At 53.6% G+C, this 23,419-nt stretch overlaps 1 protein-coding gene across 7 annotated transcripts in view; it reads right to left on the reverse strand.

The window, feature by feature from the left end:
- Window positions 1-766: 766 nt before the first annotated feature.
- The window catches only part of LOC116940054 (deformed epidermal autoregulatory factor 1 homolog), a 59,437-nt gene continuing 36,784 nt past the window's right edge, over window positions 767-23,419 (reverse strand). For 2 of the 7 annotated variants that reach the window (XM_076065468.1, XM_076065470.1), the window contains exons 9-12: window positions 9,140-9,495; window positions 8,545-8,637; window positions 8,001-8,057; window positions 6,453-7,179 (exon numbers count right to left, since the gene is read on the reverse strand). In XM_076065468.1, coding sequence (XP_075921583.1) covers window positions 7,015-7,179; window positions 8,001-8,057; window positions 8,545-8,637; window positions 9,140-9,495 — 671 coding nt within the window. In that variant the 3' untranslated portion in view covers window positions 6,453-7,014. The other 5 variants (XM_032949334.2, XM_032949331.2, XM_032949335.2 and 2 more) reach the window with 5 other exon arrangements.

A 23,419-nucleotide genomic window follows, 5' to 3' on the forward strand; every position in this document is an offset into this window, starting at 1 on the left:
CCTGCAACGCCTGAATGGTCACCTCACCCAACACGGAGCAGGCTCGAGTCGACTAACCATCTGAGATCTGATGAGACCAGGGGCATTGAAGGGTGATTTGGACACAGCTATTGTGCTTGGATCATCATCATTGCAATTCAATCCTTCAAGGAATGGAAACTGTGAGCGTTACAGGAACGCAACACAAATGCATGGAATATCCCGACTCCCCCCGCTCTTGATCTTCGGTGCAAGTTTATTCCTGCACCAGATGCAGCGGGCCGCACCGCGCATCGTCCGACGTTTCGCTCCGCGTGCCGGGAGCCGAGCTGCACGTCGGGGAGCCGTACCGCACGTCGGGGAGCCGTACCGCACGACCGCAAACCCCAACGTGATGGCAATGAGTCACGGACGTCAGCAGCGTCAGAGCACCTACGCCGCGTCAGTTCCATCCGTTACGTTTTAACGAGCTGCTGCTGTTGTTGTTTTAGTGAGAGGAGACACGAGTGGGCTGGAGGAAACCCGTGCGGACGTGGGGGGGTGGTCTGAGGTCAGGACAGATGGGTTAACGCGTCCACTCCCCACGGGGGTTCTCAGCAGTGAGCGGCCACCGGCACATCCATCAGGCGCTGTGTGTGCGAGGTGTGTGGGAAGTGTGTGGGAGCGCGGGGTATCAGCCGCGCGTGACGTCCCGAACATCTCCGCGCCTCGCAAGAGAGGAGGCGTCCACTGTGTGTGAGGACGGCTCGAAGGAAGACGGAACTCAAGAAGATTAAAGGTGGAGCAGTTGTGTATTCACTGAGCTATCTTTATTGAATGAGGCGATAACCGATTAGGCAGGTTTGAGGGCCTGTATTGATATAGGGTCTGGATGGGCGACCACCACGCTCACCAGGTGTTACAGGCTGCTACAGGGCTTCGTCATGGGCAGCGGACAGCAGCGCTGCAAAAACCATTGTTAGACTGTGCATCTATGCTCCCACGTTCAACCTCCCCCCTATTCACCATGCCGCACTGACCAGCACTGCGCAGTGCCAACAATACCCACGTAGTGGGAAGGCCCCCATCCAGCAGTGGATTGACAGAGGGCTGTGCACGTGTACAAGACAAGCCATTGGGACTTCAAGTCTCTTTTTCAAGAGCGACCAGGGTACCTGCCAAAGCCGCGTGGGCCTGGGTTCGATGCCTGACCCGGGCGCCTCGCTGTGTGGAGTCTGATTGTTCTCCCCCTGTTGTGCATGGGTTTCTGGCTTCTCCAAGTCATCTAAATGCTGAAAAATCACCTCCAAATTCACTCAGTTGGGATCACACAGCAGCAGCAGCAGAGACAACATCGCCCTCCCCCTCTTGCGGAAACATTTCCAGGATTCTCCCAAATAAAAGATTCTGAGGCTTTCCTGGGTGAACAAGTTCAATAATAGTAATAATAATAAAATATGGAATCTCATTTGTATAGCACAATAGTAACGATATCAATGCACGGTTTCTCTCGTGTATCCATATTCATTGATGCTGGAGGTTAAAAAAGTAAAATCGTGAAACCGCGATGGGCCTCGACAATCCAACATGCGTTGGGCAGCCCCAGTGGGGGGGGGGGGGGGGGAGGCGCACACAGCGCAGGTGGGCAGCCACTGCGTTTCGGGAGGGCCGTCCCACTCGCGAGAGATCACCACGGCCGCCCGCTGTGGCCACCGCGTGCCCAGCGATACCGGGCGGTGCGGCAAACGTGACGCCGTTGCTAAACCGGCGCATGTGCGTCGGTGGCGTGCGGCGAATGAAACGTACAGACCCCCACCCCGCCCCGCCCCCTGGGGAGAGGGGGGGGGGGACGTGAAATCCTGAGCACAGAGAAATTGCAGCAATTACTCAATTAACAACAAATCGGCCACGGGAGTGCGCACGCAGTAGGGACTTTTAGTGACTGCGTATGAAGAAAGGTAATTTAATAATAGTCGATCTACACGGGAAAGCCTCGCCGAATCTCGAGGCTCGTTTTCAGGATGGTTCTAGATGCTGGGTTGTTCTACCAATTCCATTTAAAGCTGCTGCTGCTGCTGTCCTTTTGCGAGTGGGAGACAAGGAGCATACCCGGAGAAAGCCCCATGCACGTGAGGAGTAGACACTAAGTAAACATTGATCGACTAGGGGAGAACGCACGAGACCACGACAGTCTTCGTTTGTGAGAGTCACCTGCCTGGAACGATCACTCAGAGGTCCGCACAGATGGGTTCGTGAACTTGCGTACCGTGTCGCCATCCCGTGGGCGCCTCGCAGGATTTGGGGAGCTTCATAAAAACCGACTGTCGCCACCACCGACCCTCGCCACCACCGACCCTCGCCACCACCGACCCTCGCCTTCAAAGAGGCAATCCCAAGGTGGGCACTGTCCCAGCAGTTGGCGTGGAAATGGCATGTGGCAAAAGGTGCGGAGTGAACCGTCCAGGGACACATCCACGACCGTCCGTGACCGTTTTTTGCGCGTCCGGCACGGCCTCCGGAGGGCGCTTCCAGCTGAGGCCGGCTGCGTACGAATGAACAAGTACTTCGCGTGGTCGTGTAACGCCCGCCAAAATGAAACAAATATATTCTCAAGATCACTCGCGAGCCCTCGCTGCCGCGCGTTCGTCAAACGCGCGGCAGCGAGCCAGCGGCTCCGCGCCACGCGGGACGCCGATTCGCTCAACGAATGCTTCACCTCAATTAGATGTGCGCAAGGGGAAAAACACACACAATGCTAGTTATGTTAATAATAACGACGATAATAAGTTAGAGACTTCGTATGCGAGAAGCGCCTCCGAGTGTCTCGAGACGTTTTGTTTTGAGGATCGTCCTGCGCTGGGGCGGTTCACAGCTGCTTCATAACCGTTTTGAGCGCGTTCTGTACGCACATGGAGCGTGTTCTGTACGCACATGGAGCGTGCTGTACACACATGGAGCGCGTTCTGTACACACATGAAGCGCGTTCTGTACACACATGAAGCGCGTTCTGTACACACATGGAGCGTGCTGTACGCACATGGAGCGCGTTCTGTACGCACATGGAGCGTGCTGTACGCACATGGAGCGCGTTCTGTACACACATGAAGCGCGTTCTGTACACACATGAAGCGCGTTCTGTACACACATGGAGCGTGCTGTACGCACATGGAGCGCGTTCTGTACGCACATGGAGCGTGCTGTACGCACATGGAGCGCGTTCTGTACACACATGGAGCGCGTTCTGTACGCACATGGAGCGCGTTCTGTACACACATGGAGCGCGCTGTACACACATGGAGCGCGCTGTACACACATGGAGCGCGTTCTGTACACACATGAAGCGCGTTCTGTACACACATGAAGCGCGTTCTGTACACACATGGAGCGTGCTGTACGCACATGGAGCGCGTTCTGTACGCACATGGAGCGTGCTGTACGCACATGGAGCGCGTTCTGTACACACATGGAGCGCGTTCTGTACGCACATGGAGCGCGTTCTGTACACACATGGAGCGCGCTGTACACACATGGAGCGTTCTGTACGCACATGGAGCGTGCTGTACACACATGGAGCGTGTTCTGTACGCACATGGAGCGCGTGCTGTATGCACATGGAGCGTTCTGTACGCACATGGAGCGTTCTGTACACACATGGAGCGTTCTGTACACACATGGAGCGCGTTCTGTACACACATGGAGCGCGTTCTGTACACACATGGAGCGCGTTCTGTACACACATGGAGCGTTCTGTACACACATGGAGCGCGTTCTGTACGCACATGGAGCGCGCTGTACGCACATGGAGCGCGCTCTGTACACACATGGAGCGTTCTGTACACACATGGAGCGCGTTCTGTACACACATGGAGCGCGCTGTACGCACATGGAGCGCGCTCTGTACACACATGGAGCGTTCTGTACACACATGGAGCGCGTTCTGTACACACATGGAGCGCGTTCTGTACGCACATGGAGCGCGTTCTGTACGCACATGGAGCGCGTTCTGTATGCACATGGAGCACGTTCTGTACGCACATGGAGCGCGTTCTGTACGCACATGGAGCGCGTTCTGTACGCACATGGAGCGCGTTCTGTATGCACATGGAGCGCGTTCTGTACACACATGGAGCGTTCTGTACACACATGGAGCGTTCTGTACACACATGGAGCGCGTTCTGTACACACATGGAGCGTTCTGTACACACATGGAGCGTTCTGTACGCACATGGAGCGTTCTGTACACACATGGAGCGCGTTCTGTACACACATGGAGCGTTCTGTACACACATGGAGCGTTCTGTACGCACATGGAGCGTTCTGTACACACATGGAGCGTTCTGTACACACATGGAGCGTTCTGTACACACATGGAGCGCGCTCTGTATGCACATGGAGCGCATTCTGTGCGCACATGGAGCGCGTTCTGTACACACATGGAGCGCGTTCTGTACACACATGGAGCGTTCTGTATGCACATGGAGCGCGCTCTGTATGCACATGGAGCGTGTTCTGTACACACATGGAGCGCGCTCTGTGCGCACATGGAGCGCGTTCTGTACACACATGGAGCGTTCTGTACACACATGGAGCGTTCTGTACGCACATGGAGCGTTCTGTACACACATGGAGCGTTCTGTACACACATGGAGCGTTCTGTACACACATGGAGCGCGCTCTGTATGCACATGGAGCGCATTCTGTGCGCACATGGAGCGCGTTCTGTACACACATGGAGCGCGTTCTGTACACACATGGAGCGTTCTGTATGCACATGGAGCGCGCTCTGTATGCACATGGAGCGTGTTCTGTACACACATGGAGCGCGCTCTGTGCGCACATGGAGCGCGTTCTGTACACACATGGAGCGCGCTCTGTACACACATGGAATGCGTTCTGTACACACATGGAACGCGTTCTGTACACACATGAAGCGCGTTCTGTACACACATGGAGCGTTCTGCACACACATGGAGCGTTCTGTACACACATGGAGCGTGTTCTGTACGCACATGGAGCGCGTTCTGTACACACATGGAGCGCGTTCTGTACACACATGGAGCGCGTTCTGTATGCAGATGGAGCGCGCTCTGTATGCACATGGAGCGCGTTCTGTACACACATGGAGCGCGCTCTGTACATACATGGAGCGCGCTCTGTACACACATGGAGCGCGTTCTGCACACACATGGAGCGTTCTGTACACACATGGAGCGCGCTCTGTATGCACATGGAGCGCGTTCTGTACACACAGGGGGTGCGCACGTCAGCACTGACCGCGATATCAAGCGGCGTGGCAATGGAAGATAGAGTTCTGTGGGTGAGCTGTGTGGGTGAGCCGTGTGGGTGAGCCGGGTGGGTGAGCCGTGTGGGTGAGCCGTGTGGGCGAGCCGTGTGGGTGAGCTGTGTGGGCGAGCCGTGTGGGTGAGCCGTGTGGGTGAGCCGTGTGGGTGAGCCAGGGGCGAGCGGTGTGGGTGAGCCGGGTGGGTGAGCCGTGTGGGTGAGCCGTGTGGGCGAGCCGTGTGGGTGAGCTGTGTGGGTGAGCCGTGTGGGTGAGCCAGGGGCGAGCGGTGTGGGTGAGCCGGGTGGGTGAGCCGTGTGGGTGAGCCGTGTGGGTGAGCCGTGTGGGTGAGCCGTGTGGGTGAGCCAGGGGCGAGCGGTGGGGTGAGCCGTGTGGGTGAGCTGTGTGGGTGAGCCAGGGGCGAGCCGTGTGGGTGAGCCGTGTGGGTGAGCCGTGTGGGTGAGCCGTGTGGGTGAGCCAGGGGCGAGCGGTGTGGGTGAGCCGTGTGGGTGAGCCGTGTGGGTGAGCCAGGGGCGAGCGGTGTGGGTGAGCCGTGTGGGTGAGCCGTGTGGGTGAGCCGTGTGGGTGAGCCAGGGGCGAGCCGTGTGGGTGAGCCGTGTGGGTGAGCTGTGTGGGTGAGCCGTGTGGGCGAGCTGTGTGGGTGAGCCGTGTGGGTGAGCTGTGTGGGTGAGCCGTGTGGGTGAGCCGTGTGGGTGAGCCGTGTGGGTGAGCTGTGTGGGTGAGCCGTGTGGGTGAGCCGTGTGGGTGAGCCGTGTGGGTGAGCCGTGTGGGTGAGCCGTGTGGGTGAGCCAGGGGCGAGCGGTGTGGGTGAGCCGTGTGGGTGAGCCGTGTGGGTGAGCCGTGTGGGTGAGCCAGGGGCGAGCGGTGCCGTCCCGGCGGCGTGCGGCGCTGGAGGGGCCGAGCGACGAGCAGCGCAGGCGGAGGCGGCGCAGCGCCTCACACCTTGTCCCGGGGGTCGCTCTCCCCGTCCCCCACGGAGATGTCGGCGCCCGTCGCCACCGGCGCCGCCGCCGCCAGCGGGTGGCCGCACACGTGCTGGTGCTCCTTCCAGTCCTGCACGCGTCGCGACGGCCGCGACGGCCGCGACCAGAGGTGGGCGACGAGGTGGGCGACGAGGTGGGCGAGGAGGCGGAGGGGGCGAGGCAGGCGGGGGAAGGACAGGGCGGAGGGAGAGGGATTTAGGAAAACTGGTGGGGGGATTGCAAGCGGGGAAGGTTGCGAGGGTTTGAGGGAGAGGTTGGGGGTCGGGGTTCGGATGCGGGGTGATGGGTGGGACTCTAAGGGGAGGCTTTGCGGGGTGGTGGGGTTGGTGGGGGTGGTGGGGGCGGTGGGATGAGAGGGGGGGGGGGCGCAGCACACACCATGGAACACAATCACCGGGGTGGAGGTGGTGGTGGTGGTGGTGAAACCGGCCAGTGCCCTGACGATTGCCCCGTGACGGTGGTGGCTGTGATTGGCAGAAAGGGGTCGTCACCTTGCCTGAAATTTAGCCGGGTTGGGCAATTTCGCAAATCTTGTTCAAAATGCGCGGCTCTCTGCGCAGCGAGCACCGGGGAGTGCCTCCCCCGTGGGGCAGAGGGAACACGAGCACCGATTGTTTCTGACGAGAGTTTTAAAGGAAGACGTGACCAAAAGACACAAACGGTGTTCATCTTGTAGCTAGGCACACCGAGGCTCTGCGTCCCGAACTATCCCACACGACTTCAAAGCATCTTTGGATTTGGAAAGAAGTTACCGGCAGCTCCAGCGCAGCGATATCACGTCCACAACCTACAGCGGTCTTCATTCTGAATCTCTTTGTCTCCTCTCGTGTGTCTCTCCTTCGCCTCTGCCTGTCTGTCCCTACCACGACCACGATGAGTCTCTCCTGTGGGTCCACTCGCTTGTGCAGGTCGCTGCGATGCCCCACATCCTGGTTCCGTCTTCCCATTCAAAATATATAAAAATAAAAATGAACAGCGGTCAAACTCCAGCCACGTCACCCGAGTGCTATTGAAAGGTTGCCCGCGAGGGAGCTTTGCCAGGCGGGACCCCTAGGAAGGGTGCTCGCTTGGGGGCTTTGTCAGGAGGGACCCCCCCACAAGGGGTTGGTGCCAGAGGGCGGATGCTGCCGCTTGTTAACTCGGTGCGTGCCCTGCTACGATCGACTCGCCTGCTGTGGAAGCTCTCCTCAAAGTCACTTTCGAGCATATTTGTCATAAACAAAACTTCACGCTACTCACGAGCTCCCAACCTTGAACACCTAGGGGCTGCGCTGCAGGGGTCACTAATGGAGTACAGGAAAATCTTGGCGCCAATTCACTCCGGACTTGGCATCCTCACCCCCTCCTCCATCGCATTTCTTCTACCTGACGCTCTTCTTCTTCTCCTGCTCCCTGTCCCTCTCACTCTCTCTCTCTCTTTCGCTCCCTAAATCACAGCTGGGGAACGCCACGATTACGCTCGGATGCGTCGCTCAATTGCAAGGACGGTTGTAACCCGGTCCTCTGCGTCGCTGTCCTGTCGTCGAAATAATAACGAAGTTATTTTGCTCGTGCGGGAGAGCCCAGGACACACGCAGCCGGCAAGTGTGTGGATTCGCCATTAAAGAGCCGATTAACTTTCAGGTCGGCATCTTCCCTCCCCGGGCGTTTAGAACCCCGGCGTGAGCACCGCTTGCACAAAATCGCGCCTCGCCCGTCACACAGAGGGTGCTCATGCGGGCACTGACCTTACGCTGGCAGAAGGTGGAACAGTAGTGTACCTTGTGGCATCCCGTGCACTCGTTCATGGCCTCGCGCCCGCAGTTGACGCACATTTGCTGGCGGAGGGGGGAGGAGAGGGCAACGTTTTACTTCGCCAACGAGTGGAGAGACCCGGCAGAGACGCGCGCCGAGAGCGCCCTTCCCGTCGCAAGCCGTCGATCACGTCAAAGTTCGACGACGTTTCGACCGTCATTAAAAGGGAGCGGGCTTGGGCAGGAGACGTCGTGAGAGGGGGTGACGAGGGGCCGGTGGGCGAGACTAACGACGGAGTGGCAGCCAAGGGGCGGGAGCGCGCCCGGGGGGGGACGGACGTTGAGAGAGAAAGAACGGAGTCGCGAGATCGGCTCACGAGCAGCGGCTAGACGGAGCGGCTACACCGCAGGGCCATGAGAAACGGCTACGGCTTGGGGAGGGATTCGTCCAACAGTGGATCGATCGTGGCTGATGATGATGGCGATGAAGCGGGATCGCTGCTCTGCTGCAACGCTTTGCGATCTTCGGATGCATCAGAGGTGCGATTGTCCGATATGGCGCTGTCGATACCTTGATGATGAGTTCGGTTTTCCCATCGCCCAGCTCCACGCGTTGGAAATGGAGTTGAGACTCGAGGCGCGCGTGGTACGGGTTCAGCACCTGCTGCGAGGGCACACGCACGCATGCACGCAAGCACACACGCGCACGCACGCACATACGTGTCCGCAAACGCACGCACGTACGCGCAAAAGCACGCGCACACAATATAGTTATTACAGTCACAAAACAAACACTGCGATGACTGCGCAAATAAAATAAAACATTCAATTTTGTTCTGCAATTAATTTGGATACATTTTGGCTATGAAAACTACAATTTCACTTTTATTGTAAAGGGACGAACGTTGCTCTCAGTTGCAGAGCAGGGAGCAAATCGCTGCCTCCTACTGCGCCAACTGCACCATAGCTCACTTAAAAGGATCTCAAGAGGTCGCTCTGTGATGATGCGCTTCTGTGGGCTTTTCTCAAAAAAAAGGTCACAATGCTCTGCGAGACATCCAAATGGATTCTTTGTCTCGTGACACCAAGCTGATAAGAGCACAATCGGTGCTCGTGCTACCGCCCTCTCGCCCGCTGCCCTCCTCTCTGCCGCCCTCCACACCTACCTCGGCCCTCTCCGCTTCAGCCTGCAGCCTCGCCTGGGCCATCGCGGCCTCCTGTTTCGCCTGTTCCAAGGCGGCCTTGAGCTGCTGTGCTGTGCTGATGAGCGAGCTGACCATCTCCTCCAGGTACTGCCACTGCCTCTGCTGCTGCTGCAACAGGTGTTGGTTCTGCTGCTGCTGCTGGTGATCCAGGTGATCCTCCTCCTGCTGCTGCTCATCCTGCTGCTGCTGCTGGTGGTGCTCCACGTGAGACGTGAGCTCGGAGTGCGGACACTCGAGGCCCAGCAGCTGCGGCGTGGGAGACACGGGCTTCCCGGCGTGCGGTGACGTCACGTTCAGCGGAGGGAGAGGAGACAGCGCTGCGACGATGACAGGGATGACGAACAGCATCAGAACAGCAGTGACAATCCACACCAAGCACGGATGCGTTGGCTCCATCCGTATATCACTGAATGGAATCGCAATAGTAGTGACGCAAACAACTAGCAAAATTTAAATTACACCTTTAAATTACAATATTTCCTTTAATTACTACTTCACTCTCAAGAAATGTATTGATATATAGGTTCACAAATACTAATTACCACGATATTGTAGCTAAAACACCATAAAATTTGACAAAATCAGCGACTATAAAAACACGAGCAGCGACGAACACAACAGCACGTGCTTGTAGCGCGTGCAGACGAAATCACGTGACTCGAAGCGTCACTGTAGTTGGGCAATAATGACAGCTCTGACCGGAGCGCATGAGAAGGTTCAAAAAGTCAATTAGCATAGAGTTTTAGCCTTATAGGTATATTGTACATGTAAGCTGGTCTTAGTTATAACACCATTTATTTTGTTGTTGTTATAACTAACTACAGGGATATTTTTTTATAAAAAATAATACATTTCTCCTGAAACACTGCACAGAAATTGTATATTTCGATTTAAAGCTTTCGTGACTGCAATGATTCATCTTCTTTGGTTCTTTTATTGTGTTATGTTATTTTATTTTATCAATTTATTTTTTTATTCTCATTCTACGTGACTTTACCGAAAGAACCAAAGAAGAGAAATTGTATAGACAGTCATTTTGGTGTCACCCCCTCTGATGGTGTCACCCGGTGCGGCCCGCACCCCCCTCGTGACGCCACTGCCCTGAGTAACCCCATTTCCGTGGCCGGCACGCCCACATCCTATCCTGTAGGGGCCAGCACTGCATGCCGAGCGTGGTGCCATCCAGCGCGATCGATCAGCGCACGCCGTGCCTCTCCAGGGCCGGCATTGCACTGTGACATCCTGCGATGTCACTACATCTGTATATTACTTACTCTACAGAGTATAGGATTTGAAAATGATAAATTCTACATACGATTCAATATGTGTGCTATGCGATTGTGATCGATAAATCAACGGATCCGCTAGACCCCTTGCGACTTATATTGCGATTTTATAACCATGGCAACACGAGAACCGAACCGCCACGTTTGCCTTCGCAGCCATTCTCAAGTTGGGCAGCAGCAGTCGGAAGAGCTGTGGCTACACGCGGTGATGCCGATCGCCCAAGTCCTGGAACGTCTCGGCAGATGCCGCTCAACTCGGGAGAACCGGGGCAAACGTCTCCAGCTCCGGTAAAAATCATTCGCCCACCCCGAAGACACAAGCGGAGCCTCTAGTTAATGGTTTTAATGGGAGGGCAATTACCAAAGTAGCAAAACAATCGTTATAACACAAAGGAATTCCTATCCGCTAAAAATACACGCGCACAAAACGCATGAATGCTGCCGACATTGTTTCGCGTTCCGCGCGGGGCTGCGTGGTCCGCGTAGGTCACGAGCGACGCGTGGGAAGAGAGCGATGCGGGGGTCAAGGGGGACGGGGGGGGCGGTGCGAGCGCAGGCACGGTCGCCTGCCGTCAAGGTCTCTCGCGATCGCTCAAAGTAACGCAAGGCAGCGGCCGAAAACGCGTAAACACACACATAACGCACGCACGACGTGGAAACGATGCAGCGCAGGAGAGCGCGAGCTCGCAATTCAAGACGAATGATATTAATAACGATAAACCCAGGGCAGCGCATGAACGATGCATCACTCGTGGCACAAGCGCCCGTGGGGTCTCGCCAACGCAGGCCCGCGCGAGTCTCTACTAAACGACGTCAATCGTCTCTAACGGGCGTCTTAGGACCCGGCGAGAGCGGCGGCCAAGCTCAAGAGAGGCCCGCTTAAGCACGCCTGCTCAGATGCACGGCGCGGTAAGCGGCTCGCAAAGTGAGACGGTGGCAATTTCCTGCAAGGACGCCCCGTCCTATTGTGGAACACGCGACTGTGACGGGCGCCCATCCGTCAGCGCGCGGAAAATAATCGCAGTCGTTCACTCCGCATTCATAATCAGAAGCGAAGCGTGAAGACACTGTGAATGGGAGCGAACCAACGACCGCCGGCCTCAAGCAGGTGTGGAGCAACGGGAAGGGAGCTTCTGCGGGAGTTGGCCCCAAGAGGCGAAGAACGCTGCGCCGCTACTGAGCCGCCCGTTGCACCTGCGACGAGCGAGCAGCTTCTAACGGCCGCATCTCCCGCTGAAGCGGCAACACAAGGGAACCGGAACGACGATTCCACAGGGAAAATAAAACGGTCGACGATCGTGACTTCACGATTGACCCCCTCAACGATTCGACTGTTACGATTCTGGGTCATGATTTGAGTCCCCACTTATTTACTTTGTCTTTTCAGTGGTACGCATGGAGAGCACCTACAACGGCACCATTTGCATTTCATTAATAATGTTGGTAATGCTCGTTATTAACACACCAAGGGCTGTGGTCAAGTGTCAAAACTCCTTTTCCGGAGGGTCCTGCAGTGGGATAACAATAATAATAATAAACTCGGTTTTCTATAGCACGATTCCCACAAGGCCTCAAAGAGATTAACGTAAAATCTTAAGTTATGGAGAAAGCGGTTTAAAAAGTGTAACAGACACTGATTCCCTTGTGGACCGAGATAGGGAATTCCACAATCTCTGTTTGGCCATGTGTGGGAGAAAACAGGAGAATCTGGAGTCAACCAACGCACAGATGGTTCCAAGAATCCAATGCCGTACGAATATCCACTAAACACCTCGCAGCCCGAGCCTACAACACCTGGTTTTCCCAGGTAGTCTCCAATCAACGTAATGAACAGGCCTAACCTTTGCCTAGTTCCTGAGATCTGATCAGATCGGGTAAACACACGGGCAAAAATAATCGGTTCTTAGGCATAATTGTGTGTCAGTAACACAAGCATTATAAGACATTTTTTTCAATGAATTATTTAAAGCAACAAGACACAACGCCCTAACGAAGCGTCTGGCGTTAACCATTTTACAAGTCAAGAGCTCTGCCGGAGACCTGTAGGTCAAAACTCGATTTATTTGTGTACAGTTTTATTCACATACATCACAAATCGCTGCCACAGATTCCGTAAATCTCTGAAGCTGATCCCGGGCAGCAGGGCCCGTAGACCGGCGCCATTGGCATTCTCCCGCTCAGCGCAATCCGCACTGAGCCAACATTGCAGCCATCACCACCACCACCGCCATGCGAGCTACCCAGCATTGTTTGCTCACTCGGTCATTGACCGGTCAATAACAAAAGGTGCAATTGTCCTCGAGTCTTAAAACAACGGGGCAAGCTTCTTAAACCCCCACCCACTGCCTCTGTCCACCCAGCCATGTAAATGGGTTCAGTGTGGTGGGGTAAAGTGTCGGCACACCCACCTCTTCTAAAACGTCTAGTCTGTGTGGAAGAGAAGACCAAATACCCCCCTCCCCTCCCTACAGAGGCACTCCAGAGCCTCCTGCAGCAAAAACCCTTCCGCCAGCAGCGGCGTGCGCAGGCGATTGAAGGGCTGTGACTTTTGCTCCGATGACGTCCCTAGTAACGCTACCAATTGAGCGCAGCCACCTGTGTCTTCATTCAGACTCAAATAATTTGCTCCGGTCAGTCGGTCGGTCACGCCGTGGTCTCTGCCGGGCGATCGCACTCAGCATCACGCCGGATGATTCATCATCCCCTCACAGTCATCGCTGGCCGAAGAAAAAAAATTAACAAAAAACCAACAACCCATTTTGTAGGCAAATGTGTTTGTATTTAATTCCGTTAAGAGAACGGCCCCCGGTGCCCCAGTCTGGCACACTCGGAGTCGTACGTAGCCAAGAGCGGGCGGCACGCGGCCCCGCGTTCAGCGGCGCGACAAAGCGGTCCGGGCAAAAGCTCAAAATCCGTTCCAAGTTTTTTAATGAAGTGCGGTGATTAGTTCCGTATACAATGGCGTGGCGAGGTCACATCTGCCCAGGATCTCCACGCTGTCAGGTGCGCCCAAGATATTTATCTACTCATGAACCTATTTAATCATTCGCATTGTACCGTTTTTTCATGACGACGTGAACTGTGATTGAGAGCCTAGAGGTAAGTTCAATTGCAGATTTCTATCCTGACAGATTACACGTGACAGCTTGCAGTGTGCGAGTATTTAAACAGAAGCACTTATTTTACGGAGCGATCAATGTGCCTACATTTTTCGTGAATATTTTACAGCCCCCGAGTCAATCGCCAGCTGGATCGTGCAGGTCGTGGGGGTCTTTAGACCACACTTCACCACGCTGGTCAGTCCCAATTGGTGAAGGCAGTGCCCAGAACCGGTATCGAAGTCATTTCCCACTGATGTCAGCCTTGGCCAGGAATCAAACTCGGTTTGCTGGGGTCGCCGTACGCATAATAACGCACACGTTATCACATACATACTTTTCAAAACCACCCACCTCTCTAAATCTGCAAGTCCCCTACCCCTCATGTACAGCATCCAGAAACAGAATCACAAATTAGATGCATAAATCAATAAATACATAAATCCGCCTTGTATTCTATAAACAGGAGTAAATGTATGCAAAACATGCCACTGGATGCGCCATCAACTACCGTACTTTACCATGGCCAAGCACGTACAAAGACAAAGATCCCCTCCCCCCGTATAGCCTTAACAGACTACTGGGGCAAGTGCTTTTAACGAGCATCTATGACGGCTAACACGGCACACGAGGGGGTGGTGGCAAGCGCCACGCCTGGCCGCCTTTGTCTCCCCGATGCTGATGTTTACGCACCACACCAAGTACTCATTTGAAGCCGAGTGGACCTAGGGGAGGCCCAAGACAGGTTCAGATAACTGTCACTGATGTTGGCCATGAGCGGGAATCGAACTCAGTCGCCGGGTTCGTAGCGCGATGCGCTAGCCAATCCACTACCGCCGGGCGACCAGAAGAAACACATACACATGCGTATACCGAACGTTAATATCCTAACGTGGATGTTATTGATGTACGACTGGATAGAAATAAAAAGAGACCACCGATAGTGACATTGCCATTACTAAATTAAATGCCTTCAAGATTGCTCCATATTGCAACTTTTCTTCTTTCCACGCATTTCTGCACGAAACGTTCGCGATGCCATTTCAAAAAACGTCGGGGTTCATTTGACGGACAAGTGCAAGTGGCACGCAGGCAGTTCAACACCCGGGTTACAATTTGCGATCTGTGAACATCGAACCCATCACAAAATGACATCGGTAGGGCCCATTTTTAATTGCTGCACGGCAGTCGTGTCTTGCATCCGCCCTGAAGTAGAGCACGACGCCTAAAACCTGCAGCAATAATTATAGTCTCGGCGCGCCAAGAGTGCGTCTCAACGCATGTTTATCTCCACGCCGGACACACACGCAGCGTGTATAATTATTTGCTGGTAAATGTGTTCACACGTGCGAGCGGCACACGTTCGCACGTGCGCGTTGCAATCAAAGGCTTTCAATCAACCCACACGCGCTTGGAATGTTCTCCCTCTAAAAATAACAGGTGTGCTTTGGGAGCAATTACGTAACGTAATATTATCGTGGAACACAATGCACGATTGTGTTGAGCGCGGAGGGCGGGCGGTAACGGAGCACGACCGCCGGCGCCCGGACGAGCGAATGGACGTGCGGATGATGACTTTTGTCCGCAGTCCACCTCCGCCGACCGCAGCAAACGCTCGACCAGGAGCCGGCAGGACGACGCCACGCACCGCTTCTGGCACCGTGCCGGCCAGCGTGCTCGTCTTCGTCGTAAGCCGTCGTCAATCCACTGCTGGCTGAAGGCCATCTCCGAAGAAGTCGGTATTCGGGTGTCTCCGTTTCACCGCTGCCCCCTGCGGAGACGGCCTCGCCTTCAGCGCCTTTGAGCCGCTAGTCGAGATGAGTCCGAGGACGTTGACGACGCGGCGTGGAGTTCACGTGGCGTGGAGTTCACGTGGCGTGGAGTTCACGTGGCGTGCGTGCGAGGCGCAGTGGGAGTTGTGCCTCCCAGCTGCTTGACTGCAGTGCCACCCGGCAGCCGCACACCCAGCTGATGTCATCATCATCATCATCGTTCCATCGCTCTCGGTGGACGCCCTCCCGAAAGCGTCCCACTCCTCGGCCGCGGCTCCGTCGTGACTCTTGACCACTGGCCATCGCCCCTTCGAGCCGTGACGTGTCCTGCCCAATGCCACTTGCTCTGCTTAACCGTTTGGATGACATCAACCTGCGTTATGTCCTCTAATCCAGGTGCTCCTCTTTCCGTCACTCGACGCAATTCCAATCATGCGTCTCTGCACGCCTCTTTGTCCACGTGTCAGTTGTTTTTCTGTTTGTTAATGACCGTGTTGCTGAACCGTGCGTCATAGCGGGCAGGACGCACCCATTGAGAATTTCCTTCTCTACGCACATTGCTGCATTACTTTTCATTACCGAGTTCAGCTTTCCCAAACCATCTGCTTTGGTGTGCCTCAATATTGCACGAGAGCGACTGCAACTATGAACACTGAACCATAGCCCATGCAGCTTCGCACTGCCCCAAAAGTAATTTGGAAGTCAGTGTATCTGCAATTTACCAACTTTTCCCAGACCAAGCAATTGAATGGCTTCAATTACTTACAAATGAATCTACATAGTTGATATTCAGTGGATATCATAACCATCATTATCATTTTGAATCATGTCTAACTTCAATAGGTGTCCTCGGGAAATGTACTCTGCTTGTCCAATGCTGTGTTTCCCACTGTGCCCCTAGGATAGATTCACAGACACAGAGACACAGGTGCAACCCTGCAACGGCTCGCTCATGCTACTGCTGTCAGAAGGCAGCTCGAGAGAGTTCCTTCACAGGGCATTTGGGCTACTGAATAAGAATCTTTCATTTATTCAGAATATGTATTTATATTGGAGGAATCCGATGAGCTATGAAGCTCTTTTGTTGACAGATGTCCAATGGCCAGACATGTTGTTGCAAGACGTGGGAGTAGCCACACTTTACCCAACCACACGCGGCCTGCCGATCGACTGACTCGTGAACTGCTGGGTGGACAAGGTCAGCGGGTGTGGGAGGGGCAGATTTTCTAAACTTGTTTCAACTGCCACGCCGGAAGATAGAACAGAGGATCTCTGGATTTTAAATCCAGTGTGCTGACCATTCAAGCATGGCAGTGTCGTATGGAACCAACGGAATAAAAATCATCTCGCACGAACAACACGGACAGACGTACAGACTGGTTATGTTCAACCGCATGGTGACAGGAGGAATAGTTATATTCTTTGTCGTAATTAAAGCAGTGGGACTGGCGCGCACGTGCGTACCGCATTATCCACCGTGGCACATAACCCCGAGCTGTCAGCACCACCAAAATACAAACAATAATAATATTACTTATATTTATAATATGTATTATATCACGGCGGCGCATAACTCAGAGCCTTCAGCACCGCCAAAATCCAAGCGAGTAGCTGCAGCCAACGATAGAACGGTTGTTTTTATTCTAATGTGCAAATGTTCAATTTACTACTCGGGCCTCGGATGACTGCACCTACAAAAGGCGAGACATACAGATAATTGTGGCCAAAACAAAAGCCTTTCATGTTAAATTAGCTTTTCTCACATAAATATTTTTTACAATACATAGCCCATAGTTTAAATGGAGTTGCTCTTGCCAATAACCTTGGATGACACAACTGTGTTTATTTAACAAGTCTGTTGGAGAGGTCCGTAAAGGTTGAACCCGGTCCAGAGATTGCTTTCTAAAACAGATGCTGCTGCCGGATAACACTGGCCCGGAGAGTTGATCGGTCGATCAACTAAAATAAACCAATCTTATACCCAATCTCATTATCCATTGCCATGGAGCATCATGGGTAAAAGCATATATAACCAGATTCAAAGAAAATATTATTTTCTTTGAATCTATCTGCGTAATTTTACCGAAAGACCCAAAGAATATGAATTCCTGCAGTCACGAAAGCTTTCAGTTATATAAACCAGACATACTTTACGTCTTTCGTATATACATAATAATAATTGCCTTCCCAGACCAACACCAGGAAGCAGCATTTGCTCCAGCAAAAAATCCCGGACTGGTTTCAACTTTACTGCTCTCATCAGCAGAGCCAGGCTTATGTTCAGAGATGTGGAGACAGGGAAAGGCAATTGCATGAAGATGGTGACCAAATGCACATTCAAGGGGAGCCACCCATTTGCCAAACTCATATGCAGCGCAAAGAGGCGCCTTCCTCGCTGAGGGCAACGGCGCAAGCACACCGTTACACGTACAGCTTCGCTGTGAGCAAGCGGCGTGGAAACCCGATCGATGTTCCATGTGCAGAGTCCTCTGCCCTGGCCACCGATTTTAACATCGCAGCGATGAGCAAGACGGCAGAACAAGTATGCGAGCGATGTGAAAAATATACGCGCAATCTAAGCATGGGCACGAGAGCCCTTCTGCCTCCATCCTTCCCCACTCTCTCTCTCTCCACTGCAATTCTTCGGTGCGAAGTGCCCAAAACATAAATCATCGACGGCGGGGTTTCAGCCAGAAATGGATCCCTGGGGGCCCTCGCAAATCTCCAGGGCTACGCTGAGATTGTGCCGGCCAGGGGTCACAGGTCACGGAAGGCTTCCCGTCTCCCCCAAGCCGAGCGCCGGGAACTCAGACGCTCGGTCACGCTGCTGGCGCGGAGCCACGCCGATTGCCAGCGAAAGGCAACGACCTTTGTTTTCTAAAAGAATTGTTCTGCGCTGCCACGCTAGCGGTAGTGTATAAGCACAACTCGCTTAAAGTCAACACGTTTGTCAATAACGCTGGCCCGAGGCTCCGTTTGGTCTCGCGCTGATTTTAACTGATACTGAAAACACGATAACTAAAAAAAATCTAAATGCACCGTGATCAAAGCTGCTTTAAAGATCGATCGTCAACACCGCATTGATGACCGTGAAGATTTTTTTTCATACAAAACACTCAAACTCCTTCGTACTAGATGCTTCAACCTTTACATTCTGGTCTGGACATTATTACGCAATCCGATTTGACTTGTTTTGCATAATGGGGAAAGAAGGGCGCGTTTTAATAAGTAACACGACAATCCCATAGTTGGACGTCCGTGCACAGACACAGGCAGTGCAAGCACATAATTAAATTTCCCAAGAGCCATCAATTCAGCCATTCTCTCTCTCTCTCTCTCGCTCTCTCTCGCTCTCTCCCATCTCCGTCCACCTCTCCGGACGCTGTGGGGATTAGGCCGCAGCAAAAGTGCGGTCACGGCACGTGCTCTTAATTAACGCGCGTCATCTTCCTACCCAGCCACATGAAAGCCCAAACGCGCGACAGGCAGCGCACCCGCTCTGCATACCTTTCGTCGGCCTCAAACATAGATGAACCACGATTTCCAAAGCGCGGGCAGCCGGTGGGGAGAGATGTCCAGTTGCTTACAGAGGGAAAACCGTGGGGAGATCTCTCTGCGAGCACGCGCCGTGTATGCGCGTGCGCGTGTACGCAAGTGCGTGTGCGTGTGCTCGCTCCAAAACCGCAAACATTTCGGGTCCCAATTATCAACGCACGCCACTGAATGAAGATTTTAGCACACTGTACGAACTGCCTTTTCGACTGATTTTATGTTTTTAAGCCCCTTTAAAACCAATTGTCCAGTGCACACAAAATCCAATTACCAAGAGTCGTGCTGTAACCTTTCTGGTGCAGTAACTTAGAAGTAATCTTTTATATATTAATGACGATAAAGTTTTCTCACCCAAGACCTCACAGACCATTAGCCAGGGATGAACAAGCCGGCCGTGACCGGGCCCGAGGCAATTGCCCCGGCTCTCGCTTTGTCGGGTTTTGCCAAACACACCGTGGCTCGTAGCGTCGACACGCCGCACGAGCGAGCGAGTGAGCGAGCGAGCGCGGCCCCCGGGGGCGGCTCCATAGGGCCCCCCCCGGGGAGGGGCCCCCCACGAGAGCCGGGGCTACGCTGCGAGCGTGCGCACCACGGAGCGTGGCCGCGTCCGGCGGGGCCATTCGGCTGCCAGCCGATTTCGGCCCAAGTGCGAGCGCAGCGTCGTTCCGTTCGGTTTGCCGGCGTCCGTTGCTCCCGCGTGCTGTTAGCCACGCGCGTGCTCAACGTCCATCCCGCGCCTTGCGCCACACGTTGATGGCGTCCTCTAGCTGGCGAAATGCGGCACGTTTTCATTACTTTGCTTCGCTAACGCGAGAAACGTTACCGATGTCCGTAGCTCGTGTCCAACGTTTAAAGCGTTAAATGTTGGGCAGCTGCTGGCAGCTCCACGGCCTGCAGCTGGGCCACTCTCGCCATTCGCTTCAGAGGTGGCTGGCGAGCGTCGCCGATGATCAGTTTGGGTTGAAGAGTTCAAGAGCTGACGGTCAATTGAAAGACATTTTATTTTGTTATTTTAGCAATAATGAAAACAGAATTTGAACAATAAAGGAGGCACTACCTGTTTTCTATTTGACTCACTCGGTGAAATGTACGTGTTTGCTAGCTGCAACGGTGCTCGGGAGCCCGAGCACCGAAGTGACGCTCTGCACTAAGGCTGTAACGAACCGAGAGAATTCCAGTTGACTGTGAAATGGCAGCAGCACGTCCCGTGTCACCGAAGCGACACAATTCTGGCTCCGGTGGTGCCGCAACATTCACACGGGCACTCAAGCCACGAGCGTTCTCGCCGAGCCGCGGTCGCGCCACGACGTTCCGCCACGACGTCGCGGCACAAGCGGCGACCAATAAGTGGCGGCCGCTGGAGACGCTCGGCGCTCGCCGTGCACCTTCACCCCCGGAGCTGTCGGCTCGGGACCACCTCCACGCACAGCGTGACCGCGGGTGTCCTACGGAACGGCCCGAAACCAGCGTGACAGACAAGTCGTGAGCAAAGCAAAATGCTCTCACAAGGATAATTACTCATTTAGCATGTGCAGATTATTAAACAAGGCAGACTTCGCTTACAAATTAAAAGTCACCGCGTGATTTTTCAAATCTCCTCGATGACTCTTTTGTAAATGAAGGTGGCAGTGATTACTGATTAGTGTGTTTCCGTGGTTTAAATTAATTACCAGTGGCATTCTCATGCTGGGAACATATGGCTGTGCTGTTCTCCCTTCAGGGCCAAGACAGTTCTGCGAGTGTTGGTAAAGACAGCGCCGCCTCTGCCAGGTTTATAAGCCGGTCGATTTAAATCCCTCTCTCCGGTGCGGCTCTCCTGTGGCGGGGAGGGGGGGGGGCATCCCCGCCCCCTCCCAGAGCACGCATGTCCCCAGCGCGCGAGCCCAGAGGCACGGCCCGTGACGAGCCCGTTGAGTGGCCCACGATGGCACAGAGGGGGCCTCGTAGCCCGTAATTTAGACTGCGGGAAACGCACGGCACGTCCCTCGCGAGACAATTGCTGCGCTGCCGTTGATAATCTCCCATGGCCGGTCCCACGCCCTTTATAATTATGAACACGCAGACCTTATCCAGTCGTCGCACTCTCCTTGGCAAAAAGAAGAATTTTGATGGCAAACACCGCAGAGCCCTCGGTCGCGTTTGGAATTTGGTTTGAACTTCACGGGTAAGATCTTAACCAGCTAATAACGGTGGGGTGACTCCGAGCGCACGCGACCGGATCGCGAGGCTGCAGGGGCACGGCTGGCTCGAAGCCTCGCAATGTTGCGGCTCGTCTCCGGTCATCGGCCCTGCTGATGCGGACGGCGGATGTGCTTCGCGAATACGTTTGCCCGATTGTGAGGCCACAGCTTCCGATATTAAATATGCCGAGGCCGTTTAAATTTCAGGAATCCACGTGCTCAGCAGTTAAAAACCAGCACACCATCGGCACGCCAGGAAAATTGCATGCCGGGGATTCCAAGGAAAACATCTACACCTCAAAACGAAGTGAATTATATTTTATTTTTTCTAACCTTGTTTATTTCGTGACCCCGTTCAGTTCGGTTCTTGACATTATTTTTCAATTTTGTAACGCGAAAACACGTGTCAACAACTCTGGCCACATGCTGACACCTCAATCAGAATGAGTACAGAATGAAACATTCCTCTCCTTCACAGCAGAAGTCATTATATTTCTCTTCAAGTTTCCTACAGGGGTACCCCACGGGGGCCTCGAATCATGTGAACACGAGGAACGTGAGACCCACGCTGCGTTACAGGGGGGGTTGGTGGAGACTGGACGGTGTGGCGCTGGGGACAGTCCACCTAACACACACCTCGTACCGAGTGACAATATAAAATATCGCTGCCACAAAGGTCTCTCGCCTGCCAAGAAACCGGTCCGAGTGGTGAGGGAGGTGGCACGGATTGGCTGGCAATGCTGCCACTGCGTACGCGACGGCTATGCAACTGCTGCACTTGGCTGCCCGTAGTCTGGCACTGTGGAGGCAGCAGCCAGGGTTGGTGGACCACCCTAAACCGAAGAAGGGCCATTGCCTGAAAGTCACCTTTTATCTATTCAAATACATCCATTTTCTTTTAGGGCAGCATTATTGATGAATCTGTTGAGTTTTTGGAATTTGTGTTTGCGCACCACTGCCAAGAATGGAGTCCGAACATAATTTGTAGTTTTCAACATGTACGTATAAAAATGAACGGTATGAGATACAACGCAATTTGCTTTCACCTTCAACGGTTTGTGGTAATAATAGACGACGTCCCCCGTGCGTTGCTCACACATTTTGTTATGACCGTCCGGCCGCACGCAAGCTTCGCGATGGCGTTATTGGCGGCCAAGCAGGTTAATAATCCACGAACACGAAGCCAGCACCGCTGCCGCCGGCCGCAGCATGCCGCCGCCACAGTCATCGAATCATTTTTTTTTCGTGAAAAATAAAATTGTTAACGCGTGCCATGTGAATGAAATTGAGTAGAAGTAAATGTGAAATCCCAAAGTCAAGCGAAGGTCGAATCAAAACATAACTCGACACAGTTTCTCTCTGGAGACCGGCAAAGACATCACGCCGAGTCTGCCGCCCTCACACTCTGCCGCTAACCCGTTACACCGTGGCTCAAACAAACGAGCTCGCTTCATTACGAAATGCAAATGAATGTGAATTTCTAATCTGGGTTAAATCAACACTCAATTTATCCCGAGTAATGGGGAGAGGGGTGGCCCAGGCACAACAAACCCAACACGGATCATTCTAAAAGGTATGTAAATTAAGCTATGAAAACATGTACTGTACGAATTTTTACCTCTACGGAATGGACGTGAAGAGTACAGTGCAGTGAGGCTGTTTTAATTGCTTCTTAAAGCAATCGGTTTACTTGCGGACGTGTTTGCCCTAACCCTAACCCGCGTAAGCTAATCTCCCCGCAAGGCGAGACGGAGGGTTCACTATTTACCCATTGCATCTTTTTAACTCGTTATTCTGGGGTGGCGATTCCAAACCTTGCTGCGTGTGTGGTGTCTGCGTGCCTCCTGCTTTATCTTCACACTGCATCATCCAATCATTGCCCCGCACACACTTTGCGGGAGGTACAAACGGAATCCATCCAGTGAGCCCAGACGCCATCGAACGGTTTTTCCAAACTCAACACGCGACAATAAAAAAAATAATCGGCTTTACCCTCTCCTGCAAGAATATAAGAGGTGTTAAGATGTTCAAACACCAAATACACACCTATCACAAGGCATCAAGTCTGCATTAACCACACGTGCTCTGATATTTGCATTGTGTTTGCTCTGTTTGCCTTTTAGCGTTCTTTGATCTAACACTGGTGAGACAAGGCCAATCAGTTTCAAGGACGATACATACATTAGTATCAAACCACGTTTGTTTGCAGGTTTTACCACAAGAATGTGTGGTCAAATGCACACTTTGATGCCTTGTGATAGGTGTCTATTTGGTTTCTGAACATCTTACCACCTCCTGTATTCTTGCCAGAAAGGGAAAAGCCTATTCTTATTTTTACTTATCGAAAGGGTCC

Source organism: Petromyzon marinus, chromosome 7 (genome assembly GCF_048934315.1).
Source record: "Petromyzon marinus isolate PM22_M1 ecotype Great Lakes invasive population chromosome 7, UKy_Petmar_22M1.pri1.0, whole genome shotgun sequence".
Classification (NCBI taxonomy): Eukaryota; Metazoa; Chordata; class Hyperoartia; order Petromyzontiformes; family Petromyzontidae; genus Petromyzon; species Petromyzon marinus.